General features: G+C 40.4%; 1 protein-coding gene across 13 annotated transcripts in view; it reads right to left on the minus strand.

The window, feature by feature from the left end:
* NFIA (nuclear factor I A) overlaps nt 1-18220 on the minus strand; it is a 373135-nt gene that overhangs the window by 24446 nt on the left and 330469 nt on the right. For 10 of the 13 annotated variants that reach the window (XM_082357481.1, XM_082357488.1, XM_082357487.1 and 7 more), the window contains one exon: nt 12157-12248. The exons of 2 other annotated variants lie outside the window; for them this stretch is intronic. In XM_082357481.1, coding sequence (XP_082213607.1) covers nt 12157-12248 — 92 coding nt within the window. Of the gene's footprint in view, nt 1-2017; nt 12249-18220 lie in introns of all 13 variants that reach the window. One more of the 13 variants, XR_014235007.1, reaches the window with a different exon arrangement.

An 18220-nucleotide genomic window follows, 5' to 3' on the forward strand; every position in this document is an offset into this window, starting at 1 on the left:
GTTACAATTTAATCCATATGAGTCATGTACTGAGATAAATCAAAATCAAGTCCATCTGGCTCCAAAGCTTCTATTTTCTCTACTATGTTATACTGCCTTGGAGAGGAGAGTACCTCATGACCATAGGTCTTAATGCTGCTACTACCTGTAAAATCTCAGACCTCATGCATGTTAAACCAAGCTAAGTTAAGGTTTCTTCACATATAGAGATCCCACTGTGCCCTTCACCTGCTTCCCATCTCCCGCAGAATAAAGTCCAAGTGCCTTATCATTGTATAAAGGCATGTATGTATTCAAGACTAGACCCCGTTTAACTTGCCAGCCTCATTACTCAACATTCTCTGTCATTTACCTTACATTAACCAACACACGAAACAGAATTCTCTGAACACACACCACTGTTTCTCTGCATGTGCTGTTCCCCTCTCGTAGAATGGAACTATTTCTGTCTCCTTCCAAACTAGCTCATGTGAAATCTCCTCTAGAATATCTTCCATGAATTCCCTGCTTCTCCCCCGGGTTAATTACCTACTCTCTGTACTACCTGTAGATTATACATACTTCAACTGTTTCCCTTACCGTATCTTACTGTAATTTGTTTACTTTTCTCCTTAAAAGTCTGTGAGCAATGGATGCCAGGGATTGGATCACATACATCAGTAGTACCCTGGTGTGGTAGGTACCAGGGATATAGTATGTGCTCAGTAAATTCTGGTTTCACAATCACATAGCTGGTGAGTGGGACAGATGAGCTAGGAATCCAGATATTTTGACTCCTAGTCCAGTGCTCATTTTATTCTACCAAGATGCACTACGGTCAGTTCCCTTACTAGACCTTTCTATTGTATTGTCCTTCCATTCCCCCCACCCCTGACCCCCGGTACGACTGCTTCCCCAATACACATACATACACACTTGGCCATAGATCCACGGACGGGAGATTGTACTTGAGAGGGGCAGAACCTGTGTTCCACAAAGGCTGCCTTAAATGCAGCCTTAAATGCAAGGCTGCCCTGGGCCGCAGCTCCATTTAGCCCAACACATTCTGATTCTGGAGGTTGGGGGGCAGGGGGGTGGGAGGGGTGGCAGCACGTGCGGGGAAGGGAGAGTGTGAGGGCGAGGAACACCGGACCAGGACAGCCTGTCCTAACCCAGTGTCCCAGCTCCAACCCAGGGATCCAGCTTATCACAAGATCATGTGGTTCATTAGTTAATGTGTAAAGCATTTGAAAAGTGAAAAGCCAATTAGAAGTGCTAAGTTACTTTGTCTCTGCTATAAAGGAAGCGATGTGAAGCCTAAGGAAAAATTCTCAGGCGAATATTTTGGGAGAAGCCTGCACTGTGGAATGTAACTCAAGGAATAGGCTCCAACGAAAGGCTATACCCCCCAAAACATAGGCCACTGATAAAAGAATGTGTCTTCGTCCTCAATAAACAAACAGGAAGGTAAACAAGTGGGTGTGGGAAAAGTGGCCAGGAAGAATCACTGAGAACTCACGTGAGATCTTTGACAATCTCACATTAGACAATAGGCTCTGGCCTTGGAACTGTGTGTATCTGTGGAACCTTCAAGGTCTTAGACTCATTAGAAGGCCTGGGAAAGCCTGTGTCCTAAAGGAACCCCTCCTAATGCGAACGGTCCTTATTTAGAGTGCAGAAACATTTGGTAAAGCAAATTCTTCCCCGGTATGGGATTTTCACATGCAGGGGCTTTGTGGAAAGTGGGAACCCCACCTGTACTGCCTTCTCTCCTCAGAGCATGTAGCAGGGCCAATGCACTCATTTTCCTGTTCTCTGAACTCTGTTGACTCAAGCTCAGCAAAACCAGGCTCTTTTCTTTTGCAAAGGAAGCATCTGGTTCCAAGTCATAAAAGAGAAACCCAGAACCTATTGCTGACTGTTTGATAAGCACCTGGGAGGGCACACGGAGGGCACTGTTTCCCAGAGTTCCCCTGCAATTACAAAGGCACATGTCCTTCAACGCAGCCTTTTCAGAGTCCTCGTTTACCAGAAGTACCTTGACCCAGCCCCGTGGGAGCTGGTCTGCAGAAAACTCCAGTACTTCTGCCCAAATCCTGGACTCCAACAGAGGGCTGAAATGAGATGATCACTGTACACTCATACATGCACACAGCATACCTGTCTCCTAGACGCACAGGGAGTGAGTGTGGAGGAAAGGCACTGGAAGGAGACAAGCAGCAAGAGAGGAAAGGAGTCAAGTGCAAGAACAGGAGTTGAAAACAGCATGAAACCTACCAGGGAATGGGAAAAAGGAAGATGGCAGATACTGTTAACAGTCTACCCACTATCTATTGCCCCTTCTTTCTGCAATTTTGTTTAGGGAAGACAATGTGACCAACCCCGGGTAAATGAGTCATGATCATAGCCAATCAAGATAGTTTTGTGTTGGCTTTCTTGGCATCCTTTGCAACTAAAGATTAAAATGTGACCCGTTTTAGTCAATGAGACCCAAGTAGAAATTTGCTAACAGGAAACAGGGAAGGAATAAGGCAGGATCTTTGTTCCCTGATGTAAGAGGAATAATGGGGAAGGATATGGGTATGATGCCTGGAGCTGCAGCAGTCATTTTGCAGTCAGAGGCACCTGCTTGTGGATGCTAAGAATGGTAGAGCAGAACGTTAGAAAGAGCAAGGTTCCTGCTGGCATCATGTAGCAGCTGAAACAATGCCAACAACCACTCAATGACAGTTTTCTTGCTATGTGAGGAAAAAAAAAAAAAACCTGATTGGCTTAAGCCACACTTAATTGGGTTTTCTTCTATGAGGTAGATACTTTATCACCTTCATTTCATAGATAAGGAAACAGAATTTTAAAGGGTAACATGTCCAAGATCACTCAGATAAATGGCACAGCCTGGACGTGAAAACAAGTCTATCGCACTCTCTAATTCATGACTTTTTCCTTGTTCCCCTAAAGAAATCAGACCATGAGCGTCAAGAGCATTTCCCTTAGGAACCCTCCTCCGCTGTTGGTGGGAATGTAAGTTGGTGCAGCCACTATGGAGAACAGTATGGATTGTCCTCAAAAAACTAAAAATAGAGTTGCCATATGATCCAGCAATCCCATTCCTGGACCTATATCCAGACAAAAATATAATTCAAAAAGATACACACACCTCCTATGTTCATAGCAGCACTATTCACAATAGCCAAGACATGGAAACAACCTAAATGTCCATCGACAGATGAATAGATAAAGAAGATGTGGTACACATATAGAATGGAACACTACTCAGCCATAAAAAAGAATGAAGTAATGCCATTTGCAGCAACATGGATGCAACAAGAGATTATCATACTAAGTGAAGTAAGTCAGAAAGAGAAAGACAAATACCATATGATATCACTTATATGTGGAATCTAAAATATGACACAAAAATGAACTTTTATGAAACAGAAACAGACTCACAGACATAGAGAACAGACTTGGGTTGACAAGGGGGAGGGGAGAGTGAGAAAGACATGACGTGGGAGTTTGGGGTTAGCAGATGTAAACTATTATATATAGAATGGATAAACAACAAGGTCCTACTGTATAGCACAGGGAACTATATTCAATATTCTGTGATAAACCATAATGGAAAAGAATATATATAAAAAAAGAATATATATATTTGTATAACTGAATCACTTTGTTGTACAGCAAAAATTAACACAACATTGTAAATCAACTACATTTCAGTTTTAAAAAAAAAGCTCATTTCCCTCAGTATCCTGAAACTTCCACTGATTGGAAACATCATTATCAAGACACATTTCAGGGCTGGAAATTTTGACGGCAGTTCTGCATTTGATACTATGGTTTTCTGACTTCACTGTAAGGCTATCATCAAATTCTGATCTAACTCCTCTCAGCTTTTTACACCCATTCACAGCTTCTTGTTTCAATCTTTTCCCCCACTTCATTTTCTATCCCACTTTTCCCACAATCTCAAGGGCTAATTAAATAAATACCAGACGTTTGGTCCTTTCTCTTCTTCCACGAAATCTAAAATTTCCTGCGAAATCTCCCTTTTCTCTTCCCCTTCTCCATTGCCACTGATCTCATTTAAATACCGGAAAAGAAGCAAGCATGAAAGGAACCACTATTTATTGTGCACCTACTGTGTGTCAGATCCCACGTAAGCACCTCACCTTAATTCTTTCAACGATCATCAATTCGCTTCAAGTAAGAGGTTTCCCCAAATTTTTTTGGAGCAAGGCAACAAACAAACAGAAAGGCTAAAACCAAACCAAAATATGCCATTAAACATGACGGGATCTCCGAAGTACTAAAAACTGAGGGAGAAAAAGGAGACCAGTACCTAGAACTGAGGCTCTTGCTTGGTTCAGAAGTGAAATTTGTGGCCGAGGACAACTAAAACGTGCTGCCCAATTAAAACTTGAAAGACAACGGTTCTGTTTATTGAAAAATGTATTTTAAGCGTGTCTCATAGGCTGTCCGTGAGTCAGCTGCCAAGTGGCAAGAACTTACAGGCTGGGGTGGGGGCTGGGAAGCTGGGGGAGTCGCTCCTGCCCACAGTAAGAGGGAGCAGATGGCAGGCGTAACATCTCCGCGAGGCGGTGCTGACTATTCAACACCTACGGCTGGAGCAGAGAACATAAGAGAAAAAAATGACCAGGCACTGCCTTTCCCCGCAGATTCTGGGGGGTACATTCATTTGCCACAGTCCTTGCCACCCTCAGAGACATGATTTCCCCTTGGGAAGTCTCTTCTTCCTTGGGGCACAATTTGGCTTAAGAGGAGAAACGGGGTGCAGGGCAAGGATAGATGTGCCCAGTTGAATGAGGCTTTTGGAGTACCTTTAGGGCAGATGCTGAGTGAAAGAATCCACGAGATACTGATCTTGTGGAGGTGTTGTCCTAATTTTGTCCTAACTGGATGGTTACTTTAGATCCAGCGTTTGGTGGGCAGGTTCTGCCCATAACTACACAGTAGCACATGAGGACGCATACAAGTCCTTCCCTGATGGGGCATGCTGAAGGGAGTGTGGGCTCTGGAATCAGAAGCAGGTTTGTGTCCTGGCTCTACGAACCCCCGGCTATGTGGTTCTGGGGAAGTCACTTCCCTCTCTTTAAACCTCAGTTTTTAAATCTGTATAATGGGGATAATAATAACGGCTCTGCCTACTTCAAAGGGTTGCTCTGAAGATCAAATGAGAAAACACTTTGTAATCCAGAAAATACTGTTTAAGTATGAGTTTAGTTATCAACTGAACAACAAATGCTGTTATTTGGTGAGCATTTAACAGGTGTCAAGCATTTACTTTCTCTACACTAACAGAATTTAAGACTCAAAGCAACCGTAGAAGGTAGATAAATACAGTTATCACCATTTTACAGTTAATAAACCAGGCTAGAAAAATTGAATTACAAAGAAAAAATTTTAAAAACTACAAAAAATGAAGCACACATACTACTGCTAAGTGATGAAATAAAGCTCCAACCAAGATCTGAAAGGAAAGCTCACAATCTCAGCTGCTCTGCTATCTGGGCTCTGGGCAGAGGCTGGCTGTTCTCACAGATACAGACTAATGTCATTAGTAAAGGTCTTTTTCCCAGGCAGGATGAGAGAATGAACTCAGTCTTGATTTCACAGATGCAGGCTAATAGGAAACTGGGGCAGGTCTTCAGAAGAACCAAGTGCAGCATCGGTCCTATTCCTTGATGTAAGAGGATGAGTCAATCTTAGACCATAAAGAGAAAACGGTCAGTAACCTTTCATTATAAATGGTTAAGGACGAAGATAGTATTCAGGAAAGAGAGAAGTTCTGGAGACAGACTGGTTCAAACCCTGGCTACCTCGTTTGCCATGGGGCAAGTATACTCTTTGAAACTTCAGTTTCCTCGTCTGTTAAATAGGGATAACAGCACCAATCTTAGAGGGCTCTGAGGCCTGTAGGGAGTGCAGGCACACAACCTGGCACGCACTGGAGATTAATAAATGCCCATTTGGCCAATTAACTTTTTTCAAAGTTAGGAGTAAATGGAATTTTATCTGCCATTCCTCTCCAATCCTGGGAGTTTTCAGCTGTATGGGCTTGTAACAAAAATGCTCAGATCCAATTCTAACTAGAAGCGGGAGGATAATTTTTTACTTTCCTTTCTCTAACGAAATCTGAGTTTCCTGCCTTTGCAAATTATCCAGGCTGCTCCTTGAACTTCTGTGTGGTACCTAACCTCCTACAGGCAGGCAGCTGGAGTCGGGGCAGGGAGGGGGCAGGGAATGGCTTCAGCTCACTGCAGTGCAATCTCAAGTGAGCTTGGTGTCCTGGGTGAGAACATTACGCAAGAAGGGCTGTTTCTTGGAAATGAGGGATTGGGGGGGTGGGGTCTGGCTGATATGCCAGCAGTGGGAAAGGATTCTAATTTTATCTGCTTGGTCCAGAGAAGACAGAACTCAGCGTGTCTCTCTACCTAAGATGGGATAAAGCCTTATTGACCAGCTCATGGCAAAAATTAAAAGTACAGAAAAAAGGTAAAATGTATAAGAACCAGACCCATATCATCAGTCCAAAGTTAGACAAGGACAGAAAAACTATCTAGCCTTTTCTGTCCCTTCCACCCTTTGGGAAGTTCTTCTACCCAGCTCTCTGGTCTCAAAGCCTCTTAGGCAAATCCTTATTGTAACTGGTTTCACACTGCATTATTAATGTTGTTGTCATTACTATTATTTTTTACATCTGTTTCCTCTATTAGACTTTGAACAACTTGAGGAGAATTGTTATTCCCTGACTTCTGTAGGTGTTGGGAATATAGTCAGAAATGATGAGTGATTGATGAAAGGGACTTAGGAAGTTTTGCATTTTGCAGATTGCCTGAGCTTTGGTTTCTTAGGCAGAGTTTCAGGAATATGACACACAGAATGGCAACAGATCCAAACGCTCTCCATATCCACCACCTCCCTATGTTCCTTGTGCATCCCCACCAAAGGCAGACAACGGGTGCTATGCCCATAATTTAGCTCTGCAGGGACCTCTCCAGATCAGCAGGTTTCCAGCACAGTGAAGTGTGTGGTTTGTGCATACATTTGTAAATTTCATGAGGCAAAGGCAGCCACACTGCTTGCGAGTCAGACAGCTAAATGATTTATTAAGCAAAGGTTACGGCACCTGGGCCTTTTTGTCAACAAATCAGGCCCATGCCATGCCAAGTGATTCTTCTAATAACCCAAATGGTAATTTGGTTTTAAATAGCATTTCAGATACCACAATTCTGTTGAGGTAAGAACAGTGATAGATTTGGGTGGCAGGGAAGAAATGCCTGTTTTCTAGTACTGTTTGCACTCATTTTTCATTTTAAAGAATTAGTCCTCATTGGTGTTCTGCAGGTTAAGCATTTTATTTGAACATTCTGATTAAACTAGAACCTGAATAAAAATGAGTTCTTTGCTCAGTCCTTCTGTGTGGGAATTGGTATTTCTATTTATTACCTCATGATGAAATATTAACTTTTTTTCTCTAAATAAATGCCTCCTCTTAATGGCTCTCGTTTTCAGGGATCAGATTAAATTATGAGATGCAACTGAAATGGCCATTGGCTTTCTGCTGTTTGAGACGATGCCATGCTCTCTTATATCATTCAGTGGGCGTGCAGGGGACATTAATAGTGTCCCAAGTGAAGGAAATACTCTATGCCCCAGAGTCTTTTCTATACGTTAGTATCAACTGTCATGGTGGACAATATTGAAAAATAAGAGATTCGTGAGGGGGGGGGGGCGTCACGGTTTCTTAGAACAGATGGGTGTTCTAAAGGCTGTCAGGAGGTGGCTATCCCCCCATGTTAATGATGAGCTACAAAATGGAGGGGTACACGGAAAACGAAAGGCAAATCATGATAGTAGCAGAGGTAGCAGACAAGTGATTCAGAAGAATGGGACAGATAACTTGGCAGGAATGTTCCAACAGAGCCAAAAGCTGGGGTCAGATAGACAGTGCAATTGGAAGGCAATCTGAAAGAAAACTAGCTCAAGGCAAGGCTAAAGAGGAGGCAATTCTGTCTCAGTGAAGGGAGGCATTCTCTGGAGGAAAAAAGATAGACTGGAAGGGAAGGAGGAGAAAAAATGGCTTTCAATTATCCATGCTATCTTTCCCTACCAATCATTACAGATGATGAATAGGTGCAATAAAATCCAATATTCAATTTTTCCTATTTACATGGAAAGAAGGCCATAATATATTGTTACGGGGAAGAAACAGCAGGTTACCAAACAGTGTATATAATATGATCTCATTTTTGCAATATATTTGTATGCGTAGAAGCAGTCTGGATGGATTTAGACAGAAATGTTAACAGTAGGACTACAAGTGATTTTTATTATTTTTCCCATCTGTATTTTCCACAATTAACATGTATCACGACTGTAATAAGATAAAGTCATTATTTTTAAACTTCCTTATGAATCATGTAGATTCAACCCATATCTGCTGACTACCCACTATGTGTTGGACATGAGAGCACAAAATGACAGTGGATTTTTTGATAAACAATCCACTCTTCCTGGCTGTTTTACAGAATTTTAGACACTCAAGTGGAGAAAGGACCATGAAGAGTTTATCTAATGATTACATTTTAAAAATTGTGGTGAAATACACACAACATAAAATTTACCATCTTAACCATTTTTAAGTGGACAGTTTAGTGATATTCAGGACATTCACACTGTTGTGCAACCATCACCACCATCCATCTTCAGAGCTTTTTTCATCTTATAAAACTAACTATACCACCAAACAATAACTCTCTACTCTGACCTCTCCCCAGCTCCTGGCAACCACCGTTCTACTTTTTGTCTCTATGAATTTGACTACACTAGGTACCTCACATAAGTGGAATCATATAGTATTCGTCCTTTTGGGACTGGCCTATTCCACTTTGCATAATGTCTCCAAAGTTCATCTATGTTGTAACATACTGCAGAATTCCCTTTCTTTTCAATTCTGAATAATATGTATGATACCACATTAAAATGGTATATACACAATAAAATGTATATACCATATTTTGTTTATCCATTTATCTGTCAATGGACATTTGGATTGATCTTACCTTTTGGCTATTGTGAATAATGCTGCTACGAACATGGGTGTACAAGTATCTCTTGGAGACCTGGCTTTCAATTCTTTGGGGTATACACTCATGATTAGATTTTAGTGCAATCTCAGACTTAAAACCAGGGAATACGTCAGTGGTATTCCTGAGAGTTGAGCATCAGTCTCTGTTTGAATATCTGCAGGGAAATGTGCTCACCGGCCCATGAGGCAGTACAGCACAGTGGTTTGAGAGCATAGGCCTTGGAGTCAGACAGAACTGGGGATGCATTCTTGCTCTGCTCCTCACCATGTGTGGCCTTGGGAAAATCAACAACCTCTTCAGATCTCAGGTTTCAAATCTATAAAGTGGAGATAATTATATATATCCTATTGGGTGGCTGTCAAGATTCGTTGGATAATGTACCTACGGTACTTAGTACATAGAAAATGCTCAATAAATAGAGGCTATATATAATCAAAGAACTCTTTTTTTTTTTTAAAGAAAGGTCTTATGATAAACTGAAAGCTGCCTACTTCAAATGTCTATTCATTAGTTGGAATTCTATCTGCTGGAAAAAACAGGGACCATATCTAATCTGTCTTCTACAGGTTGATGTTTCAAGTATTTTAAGAGGTTTCTTTGGGGAAAAGGGAGACCATTTTATTTTGTATTTGTTTATGGATTTCTGTGCAGGATACCTCTCCTGCATTTTTAAAGCTTACCTATCTGCTTGGGTGACGCTTCAATTTTTACTTCTTTAAAGGCAGAAAAGAAAATATTGTTTTCCCAGAAAACTTTTCCCATAATTCAATTAATACAAATTTCATGCCTTATTAACAAAAATATTTATATAGGAAAATGCAAGCTTGCCTAGGAAATTACTAATCTGCAGGCCATGTTCAAATTATGTCTTAAAAAATTCCTGTAAATATTCCTCTTCTGAACTGATGTCCTCTCAAAAAGATTACCTAAAAATATTATTTTTATGATCTATATCTATATGTGCCTACCATTTTAAATGGTTCCAGAAAGTAGTTCCTTTAAAAAAAAAAAAGAGTTAATATATATACCTAAATATTAAAATACTTAGAGCACATAATTTTTATCTCAGGATATTTTTTGGGGGAAAAAGAGTAACTCCATTAGCGCAGTTTCTCATAAGATAATTGGGGATGGCTTCCTTCAAGCCAAAAGTGGCAGGTGTCACTGTGATAAAAAACATTTAAGCTGTTGTCTCTATGATGCCAAATATTTAACAGAAACCCAAAAAATTCAGTTCCAGATGCCAATACTGGGTCTACATGACATCATTCATACAGATGCGTAGAAAATCTGGATTTTTAAGAATTGAATTTTTGTGGTCAGCATCATGAAGACTCAGTTTCTGGGTTAAATAAGGCATTTGTGAAACAAAGCCATGTTGGAATAGAATACGTTTTGATTATAGAGAAACAAATTGAATGGAATGCAGGGTACAATTTCAGTTCAGTGAATCACAGCTTATATAAAAATACTATATAAAATACAAAACAGGACATTTCCAAACTGCATTTTTGAGGTTCTTAATGAAGTAACCTGAGCCCACTGGTGCTTTGAGAAAAGCAATCATCCAATGTAAAGCTACTGTCCCCAGTTTTCCCCTTCTCATTGACCTTGATCATGTGAGCCAAAAGTACAATAAGAAATGTTTCTCTACTGTAATGCCTTTGAGGTAATTATTCAACTTCAAATTCACCAGTTAAATATTTGAAGGTATGGGAAAATAAGCAATAAACTTGAACAATTTTATGGGGAGTACTGAATAGGCGATGTTAATCCCAGATGCCATGTACCTGCCTGTTTCAGAAGAAACAGCAGAAGTGGGAAATTCAAGAGTTAACCTTTATTCTCCCCTCCCTCCTTCCCCTCTCCCTCTCCTCCCAGCTGCCTCCTCTGAGGCTGTACTTTCTGTGACCCTGCTTCAGTGTAAGGAAGGCTTCAGATGCAATGCTGTTTAACCCACGCTGTCGACACAGCAATAAACTAAAACCCTTCGCAGAGAAAGCAAACGGACCCAGGAAAGCAAATCTATCTCGTTCATAAGCACCTGCTCATAGTGTTACAAACAAAGATGAATAGTTATAAATTAGGCATCTGGAGATTACATACCAAGGCACATGCACAAAATATCTTGGAGAATTTTTCAAACACTGTGTTGAGAACCTCAAAGAGAAAATTCTTTACGTCAATTCTGATAATATACAGTCACATTCTAATTAGGAGATCAGAGAGTAGTTTCTTCCAAAACTTGCATCTAATTCTATTCCACAAATCTCTAAGTATCTTTATATATGCTACCTTTGAATTCCGAAAGTCTTGCACTGTTTCTCAATTAACAGCAGCTATTTCAAAACTTTTAAAAGAGATTCTTTCTCCTTGGCCTATACTAGCACAAAACACAACTATCTATTGAAAAACAAACTCTAGATGTCCTGGCATACTCTTTTTCAATCACCTACGTCAAAATATGACATTGTATTCACATAATCCCCTCCCACCCCACTGGGGCCAGCGAAGCCAGTAACAAACACCTCCTATTTCAGTACCAACACCAGCAACTTAACAGCGCTCAGGAACCCTTTCTTTTCCTTTCTCTTAGAAAGTCTGCCAGGTTCCTGGGGACCCTATAATGAGTACATAAGAGTGACTGGCCCCCCATTCCCAGCATGCACTCTGATGTCGCCGGCAGCCAGAGTATACTCTCCAGGTTCAATAGGGGCCTACTTCTGTCTGCTTGCATGTAGAGAGGCACAGATTCCTAAAAGAGGGAGCACACGCTATCCAGCCTGGGAAAATTTTCTTCCCATAGTAAAAGCAGTTCTGGCACAGAAACCCTCCTCTCCTACCCCCTCAATACAAGAAGCAAAAATTGCAGGCACTGTTTTCCATGATTTCTAAGAACACATGGAAATGTGGCTGAAGGGCCAGGATGGGTAGGGGTCGGGAGGAAAGGGGACTGAACAGGGGCTGGGAAATGCAGCCTGTTGTGCCAAAAGACGAGTTACAATGCACCTGATGAATAAAACAAGCTGCACCACATACAGAAAAGATGAGAGCGGCCCACCTGTGTCTGTTGAGGGATATTTACAAAGCTTGGATCCCGTGGTCCAACACTGACGAATCGGTTTGCGGGGGAGGTGCTGGGTGTCGAGTAGGCTGTGAAGGGAAGGGACACATGCGTTCAGGAAGCAGCACGAGATTGCACACACAAACAACACCAAAACACACAGTCTCCGAGCCTACGCGGCTGATTAACAAGGAAATGTGCAAACACTGTAGCTAGCAGAGGGATCTGGCTAGCAAGGGCATTTTAGACAGTCAAAAAGGGAAGGGGTGTTGGCTTCCAAAGACTGTTGGAATAAAACGATGTCAAATTGGTGCTCAGATGAGCTCTTTTCTCCTTCCATCATACAAATTAGAACATGCAGGACATTTGTAAAGTATACTTTCTGAGTTAAACATGAGCTCTGGGGTCAGAAAGAGATATCCTAGTCTTTAAAAGCACAGGAGAAAGAAATTAGGTAGAAAGGGGAGGAAAGTAGTTCATTTTACAACCTTACTTTTCACCCTATTACCCTCCTAAAGATCATGAAATGTTCCTGTGCCTCTATCTCTAAATATGGAAGAGGAGTCTTTATAGAAGGGATTGGGTTCTCCAGAAAAGCGGTGGAAAACCATTTAGAGCACGCTGTCTTTACAGGCTCAGTGGGGCGTCTAGAATTTTATGATGCACAAAATGCTCTTACGGTATTAACATTTGTAGTCTTCCCACCCTAGAACCCTTCTGTTCAGGCACAAACCACCAAGATCCCGTGTAAACCTGTAACCTCAGGTACCACACTTCAGCCAGCCAACTATCCTTTTCACAGTATATGAACGTTTTGTTGTTGGTTTTTATACTTATATTTAAGAGCTTCACTCTAGTTTAGAGAGAAAAAATTCTGTGATTCTGGTGTTTCATTGGTTCACATATCCAAATGAACATTTTGTTTTCTGGCGTCCTTCAATTCACTTCTTTACCACAAACTCCAAGGATTTATTCACATTCTTTACTAAAATTTTTAGATAGACTATTATTTAATTTCAAATTTCTTAACAATACTTGTAAAAGGCATAAGTTTTCTGGACTAACACGAGACATGCACCATCTAAAAGATGAGAAGGATTTGCATTTCTTAAAAAACACAGATAATTGAAGGAATAATACCAAATTCCTTTGCCAGATTTTTTCCCCCTTGTTGACATCATCTGCTTCTCTTCCTTTGATTTTCTGTTTCAGAGAAAACTGCTCAGACTTCTTGTTTCCCTTGTTAAGCACATCTAGAGATAAAATTTCCACCAATCTGGGCCAAGTCCTATTGGTCATTAGAGCTAAGTCACCCACGCAGAGCAGTGATGGTCACGTGGGTATGGTTGTGTTAAATCAGCATGGAACAGAGAAGGAACATAAGGTTCCCCTGATGTCTATTATTAAGAAACTTTTTGTTGTTGTAGTATTTGTTTTAGAAGAATTCGTCCAATAACAGCTTTATATAAAATGATCTAAATGTATGATACACTGTACTGTCTAGTAACGTGAATCCACTGATTTCTTCCCCAGCCTATCCTATGTCAGATTAACCTGAACAGATTTGAGAAATACCTCTGCATTTAGCCATTCTGTATGTGCCTCTCACTCACTGGTATGGGGGAAATTTGCTTTTTTTAAAAGCTCAGTAAAATACTCTTTATTAATTGTTTCATTCAGCCTATTGCTCTACTTTGATATGCTCTCAGAAGTCTCAACAGAAAGTTATGTATTGAAAATGATGTACTATAATTAGCTGGTAGTGAATTTACCTGCTTCTAGGGCACAAAGAGGATGTGGGAGAGACAAGGAGGAAGCTAGTAGATAAAATAACCTGTTAAACCTGTTAGCCGTTAGGAGGAAAAAAAGTGTTTTTTCACATGTGAATAGGTAGGTAGGTTGAGAAGGAACAAAAAGGCATGAAGAGTAAGCTAAGGTTCTAAGACTAAATGACTGATGACAGATGCTGGACCACGAGGCCTTGGTTTGATGGTCCTAGCGGAGCAGTGTGTGCGTGTCAGCCCTGGTCACTGCAGACACACAGCAGGATTTCCTATGACGTTTTTACCATATTGGTGACGTCAGAAACAAGCATGCTGATTGATCCTAGGATACATGGCACTTTTTTTTTCTTTTTCTTTTTGGTGTGTGAATATAGTCCTTCGTTGACCATACATAGCACTAAGTCTGGAAAAGTCTGTATTACATCCCATTCTCTATTTTGCCATTTTGAAAGCAGGGTTAGCATACAAATAATTGAGTCACTCAAAATTACCATGAGGCTAACAATTGGCTATTGTCCCTTCTTCAATCATGAGACAAAACATCCCAGAAGGCCTTTAATGTTCTCACAGGCTATTAAAACTACTCCAAACTTTATTCTGGTTTTTAAAAAACAGAGCAATGCTGAGAGAGGTGGTAATGTGTTTGCCTTTTTAAGAAAAGGATATTACAACTACAAAAATCTGAGAGTCTCTGAGTTCCATCGAATGGAACAAAAAGTGCCCAGGGAAATTTATTCTATAGAAAGTTGATTCTGGGAAAAATCAAGGACACAGGAAAAACAAGGGAAGGAAGAAAGTCTGACTCATCTTCCATTATTGTAGCTACAATAGGCAGAGTGTTCACCTATAACAGGATGTAGTTCCAGAGATGATATGACATAAGTTGAATTTGATTTTCCTAAAGAAACAGTGGAATGAGGGAGTTATCCTGTTACACAAAAGCCTCAGCTGAAACTTTTTATTAAAACAACCATATATACCATGGTTATATACCATGTGAATCAATTACACATGCCCAGTTAAGAGTTTTCAACATGAATATAAAATCAAGTAAAGGGGGCAATGTGGTAATGAATTATATACAACTGTGTTTACTATGCTATTATAACACATTCATTATCTTTCTTAATTATAATTTTTGCCTATTTACAGCAGCAATAATCAAATGCTGCTGGAGGAGCTTCAGGACATCGTGAAATCCAGAAGATAATTTTCTAGGAAGATTATTGTAGGCATTTTTGAGAATTCTGGAGGGAAGTTTCGGGGGCATTTTACGATTTTCTGATAAAGTCAACAGGGAAATCAATTTGCTTATATAACCTCATTGTAAAAGTCCTCATGGCAAACATGACTATTAGAAATCAAATTATGATTGCTTGCCTGTTTCTGAAAAAGAAAGCATTTGCTTTTTTTTAGCAGCCATTTTACCTACATGAGCAGTATCACCATGGACCATTTTCTTAACATTTTGAAAAAACATTCCTATAAGAAGCTTCCACCAGCTCTTATTTGGGCTAATCTGATCGTACTTTTTCTCTTTCTAACATATTTCTTCAGATTACCCAAGACTCTTAGCCTTAGCCACAGGGGTAAGTACCAAAATCCCAAATCAGAATTTGATCCCATATCCTTCTGTGTTGCCCACTTACCATATGCATTGCTAATTCTATAATCCTTCACTTAGGCAGTACAAGTTGGGCCTCAGGATGATCAACTGGAAAAACAGTTCATGAACAGTTCTTTCTTTATATGCAATCGGGCCTCTGCGGATGCTGGAATCTATCTCTAGGGAGATTGTGGGATGGGCAGGGAGAGTGGCAGAGATCACCCATTAGCCCCGCTCTTTACAACCCTGCAGGTGTTCCCCGGGAGAACAGCCTCTATGTCCTCAGAAATGGATCTAACTGACTGCCTGCAAGCCAAAGAGAATTCCAACTTTTGTTGTTCCCAGGTTGTCTGTTTTTTTTGTTTGTTTGTTTGTTTTGTTTTGTTTTTCTGAATAAGAAGGAATAAGGGATGTGTCTGGATAGAGGAATCATGGCATTTCTAGATGAATCAGTTTTGAGTCTGTAATAGCCTTCACCCAACAATCATACCTGACCATGGTGCTAAGAAAGTGGTCAAATTGTTTTGAATAAAAGATGCTTGGAGTTTTCCTGTTTTGGGGAAAAAATATGACTGAAAAACAAGATATTAAGATATTAAAATATTTGTATCAATGTCAGTGGATGTTTCTTTAAAAACGGTATCAATAAAACCACTCAAATCTGACAAACTAGAAAATGTGAGTGCATCAGCTTGTTTTCAAAGTAGGCAGCCAGATTCAAGATCTAGTTCAAATTTAGCAACCCCTGAAATGCGTGTAATCACTGAAAAACAGAAGAGCGAGAAAATTTAGATAGATTTCTGTGTAGAGCTTGGGTGTGAAAGGAGAGCTGACCTTTGGACGAAGCCCCCTCCAGTGTCCACAGACCAGCCACCAGGAGGTTGAGTGGTCAGGTGGCCTGGGGCTGAACGGTCTGAGGTTAGTGATGGTCAGCTCCTCTGCTGGAGCGGGGGAGTGGGGGATGACCTGGTGAGGCACCTTGGCAGGAAAGACAATGTAAGACAGCTAGTGAGCTTTGACATTCTTGTGTGTGTGTGTGTGTGTGTGTGTGTGTGTGTGTGTTAGATATTTGTCTTCTTTTTTTAGTATATGTGCTGCCAAAGCGAGCACAGATATTTGTCTTTTTAAAAAAATTTTAATTGAAATATAGTTGACTTACAATGTTGTTAGTTTCAAGTTTACAGCAACGTGATTCAGTTATATATATATATATGTACGTGCCTATTCTTTTTAAGATACATTTCCATTATAGGTTATTACAAGATATTGAGTACAATTCCCTGTGCTGTGCAGTAGGTCCTTCTTAGTTCTGACATTCTGAATTTACTTCCAGACACAGGAAGCAACAAAGTTCCCCAAACCCTGGCAGACACAAAGTTTGAAGAGAAGTTTGTGATCTGTTTCATCAGAGATTCCAACTACGTAAAAGGAGGGAATACCAATACTTCATTCCCTTAAACTCTACCAAGTCTAACCGCCGTGGTGCATCAAGGAAAGATAGTTTAATATATTCATATTCTCTCCCTCTCTCTCTTACTCTTTCTCTGTCTCTGTCTCTCTCTCGTGTGAACACTTCCTCTGTGCCAGGCTCTATGCTAAGTTTTACGGGAGATAAAAAGATAAGCCAGACACACGGCTATCCATGAAATGTTAGAGTCTAGTGGGGAGAGATGAGTACAGAAAGTGAAAATATGAGTGCCTAAAAGTAATATAAATAAAAATCTTTAGGGTGTTAAAGGACAGAAAAGTGACACCTGGCAGGGGAACAGGAAAAGCTTTGTAGAGGAGATGGAGATGGCTGTGATGACGGGCTGTAAAAGATGTGTTGGTTGACAAGTTCAGATGGATTGGGGATCACAGAGGAATCTGCATGAGCAAAGAAACAGAGGTGGGTGATGGGGATGTCAATCGCGGAGGGAAAGGAGAAAAGACGGGACCCTGTGAATGACTCTGCCATAAGGTCAGGGAAGATAAAAATTTAAGGATCAGAGACTTGAATGTTTGAAAATGGAGGAGAAAAAGTCTATTGAATTTTTCCTTCAAGAGGAAGAAATAATTTATAAAATTATCAAAGATACCAGATTTCCATTCTAAACACCATTAAGACCATTAGGCATCCTAACACTTTAAACCTTTCCCCTCCTATCTCAAAATCAGTATACACTTCACATGTTCCCTTGTGTTCAGAAACTCAGACATTTTCACATGTGCGGATATCCCTTTAAAAATGCTAGTCAAAAATTCAATTTCATTCAGCTAGACTTACTGCCTGCCCAGGAATGTGCTGGTTACTGGACAGAAGCCATCCAAACAAGTTTAGGAATGCAGACTTGAACAGATCACTGTGTCTTCAGACTGCAATTTGCTAAATGTTTATCAGTGACACCTGACGGTGCACGAGAACGCATTCAGTTGCAAACTGAAGCAGTGAGATGACTAAATACCTAATTGAAATAGCTTCTGCAATCTTAACTGCACTATCACATGTTACTAGTTTTTAAAAAAAGCCCTGTGAGAAAACTTTCATTTCTAGAAAAAAATGTGGAAACTATTAGAAAATAGATTGGCTAATTTCTAAATGAAGCCCATTACAATTGAACTCATTTGGGAACTTGAACAGCACTATTTCTTGCCAGGTCATAAAAGAAATGCTGGAGGATATTGGAGTTTT

The sequence above is a fragment of the Balaenoptera borealis genome, assembly GCF_965194805.1.
Source record: "Balaenoptera borealis genome assembly, chromosome: 1".
NCBI lineage: Eukaryota > Metazoa > Chordata > Mammalia > Artiodactyla > Balaenopteridae > Balaenoptera > Balaenoptera borealis.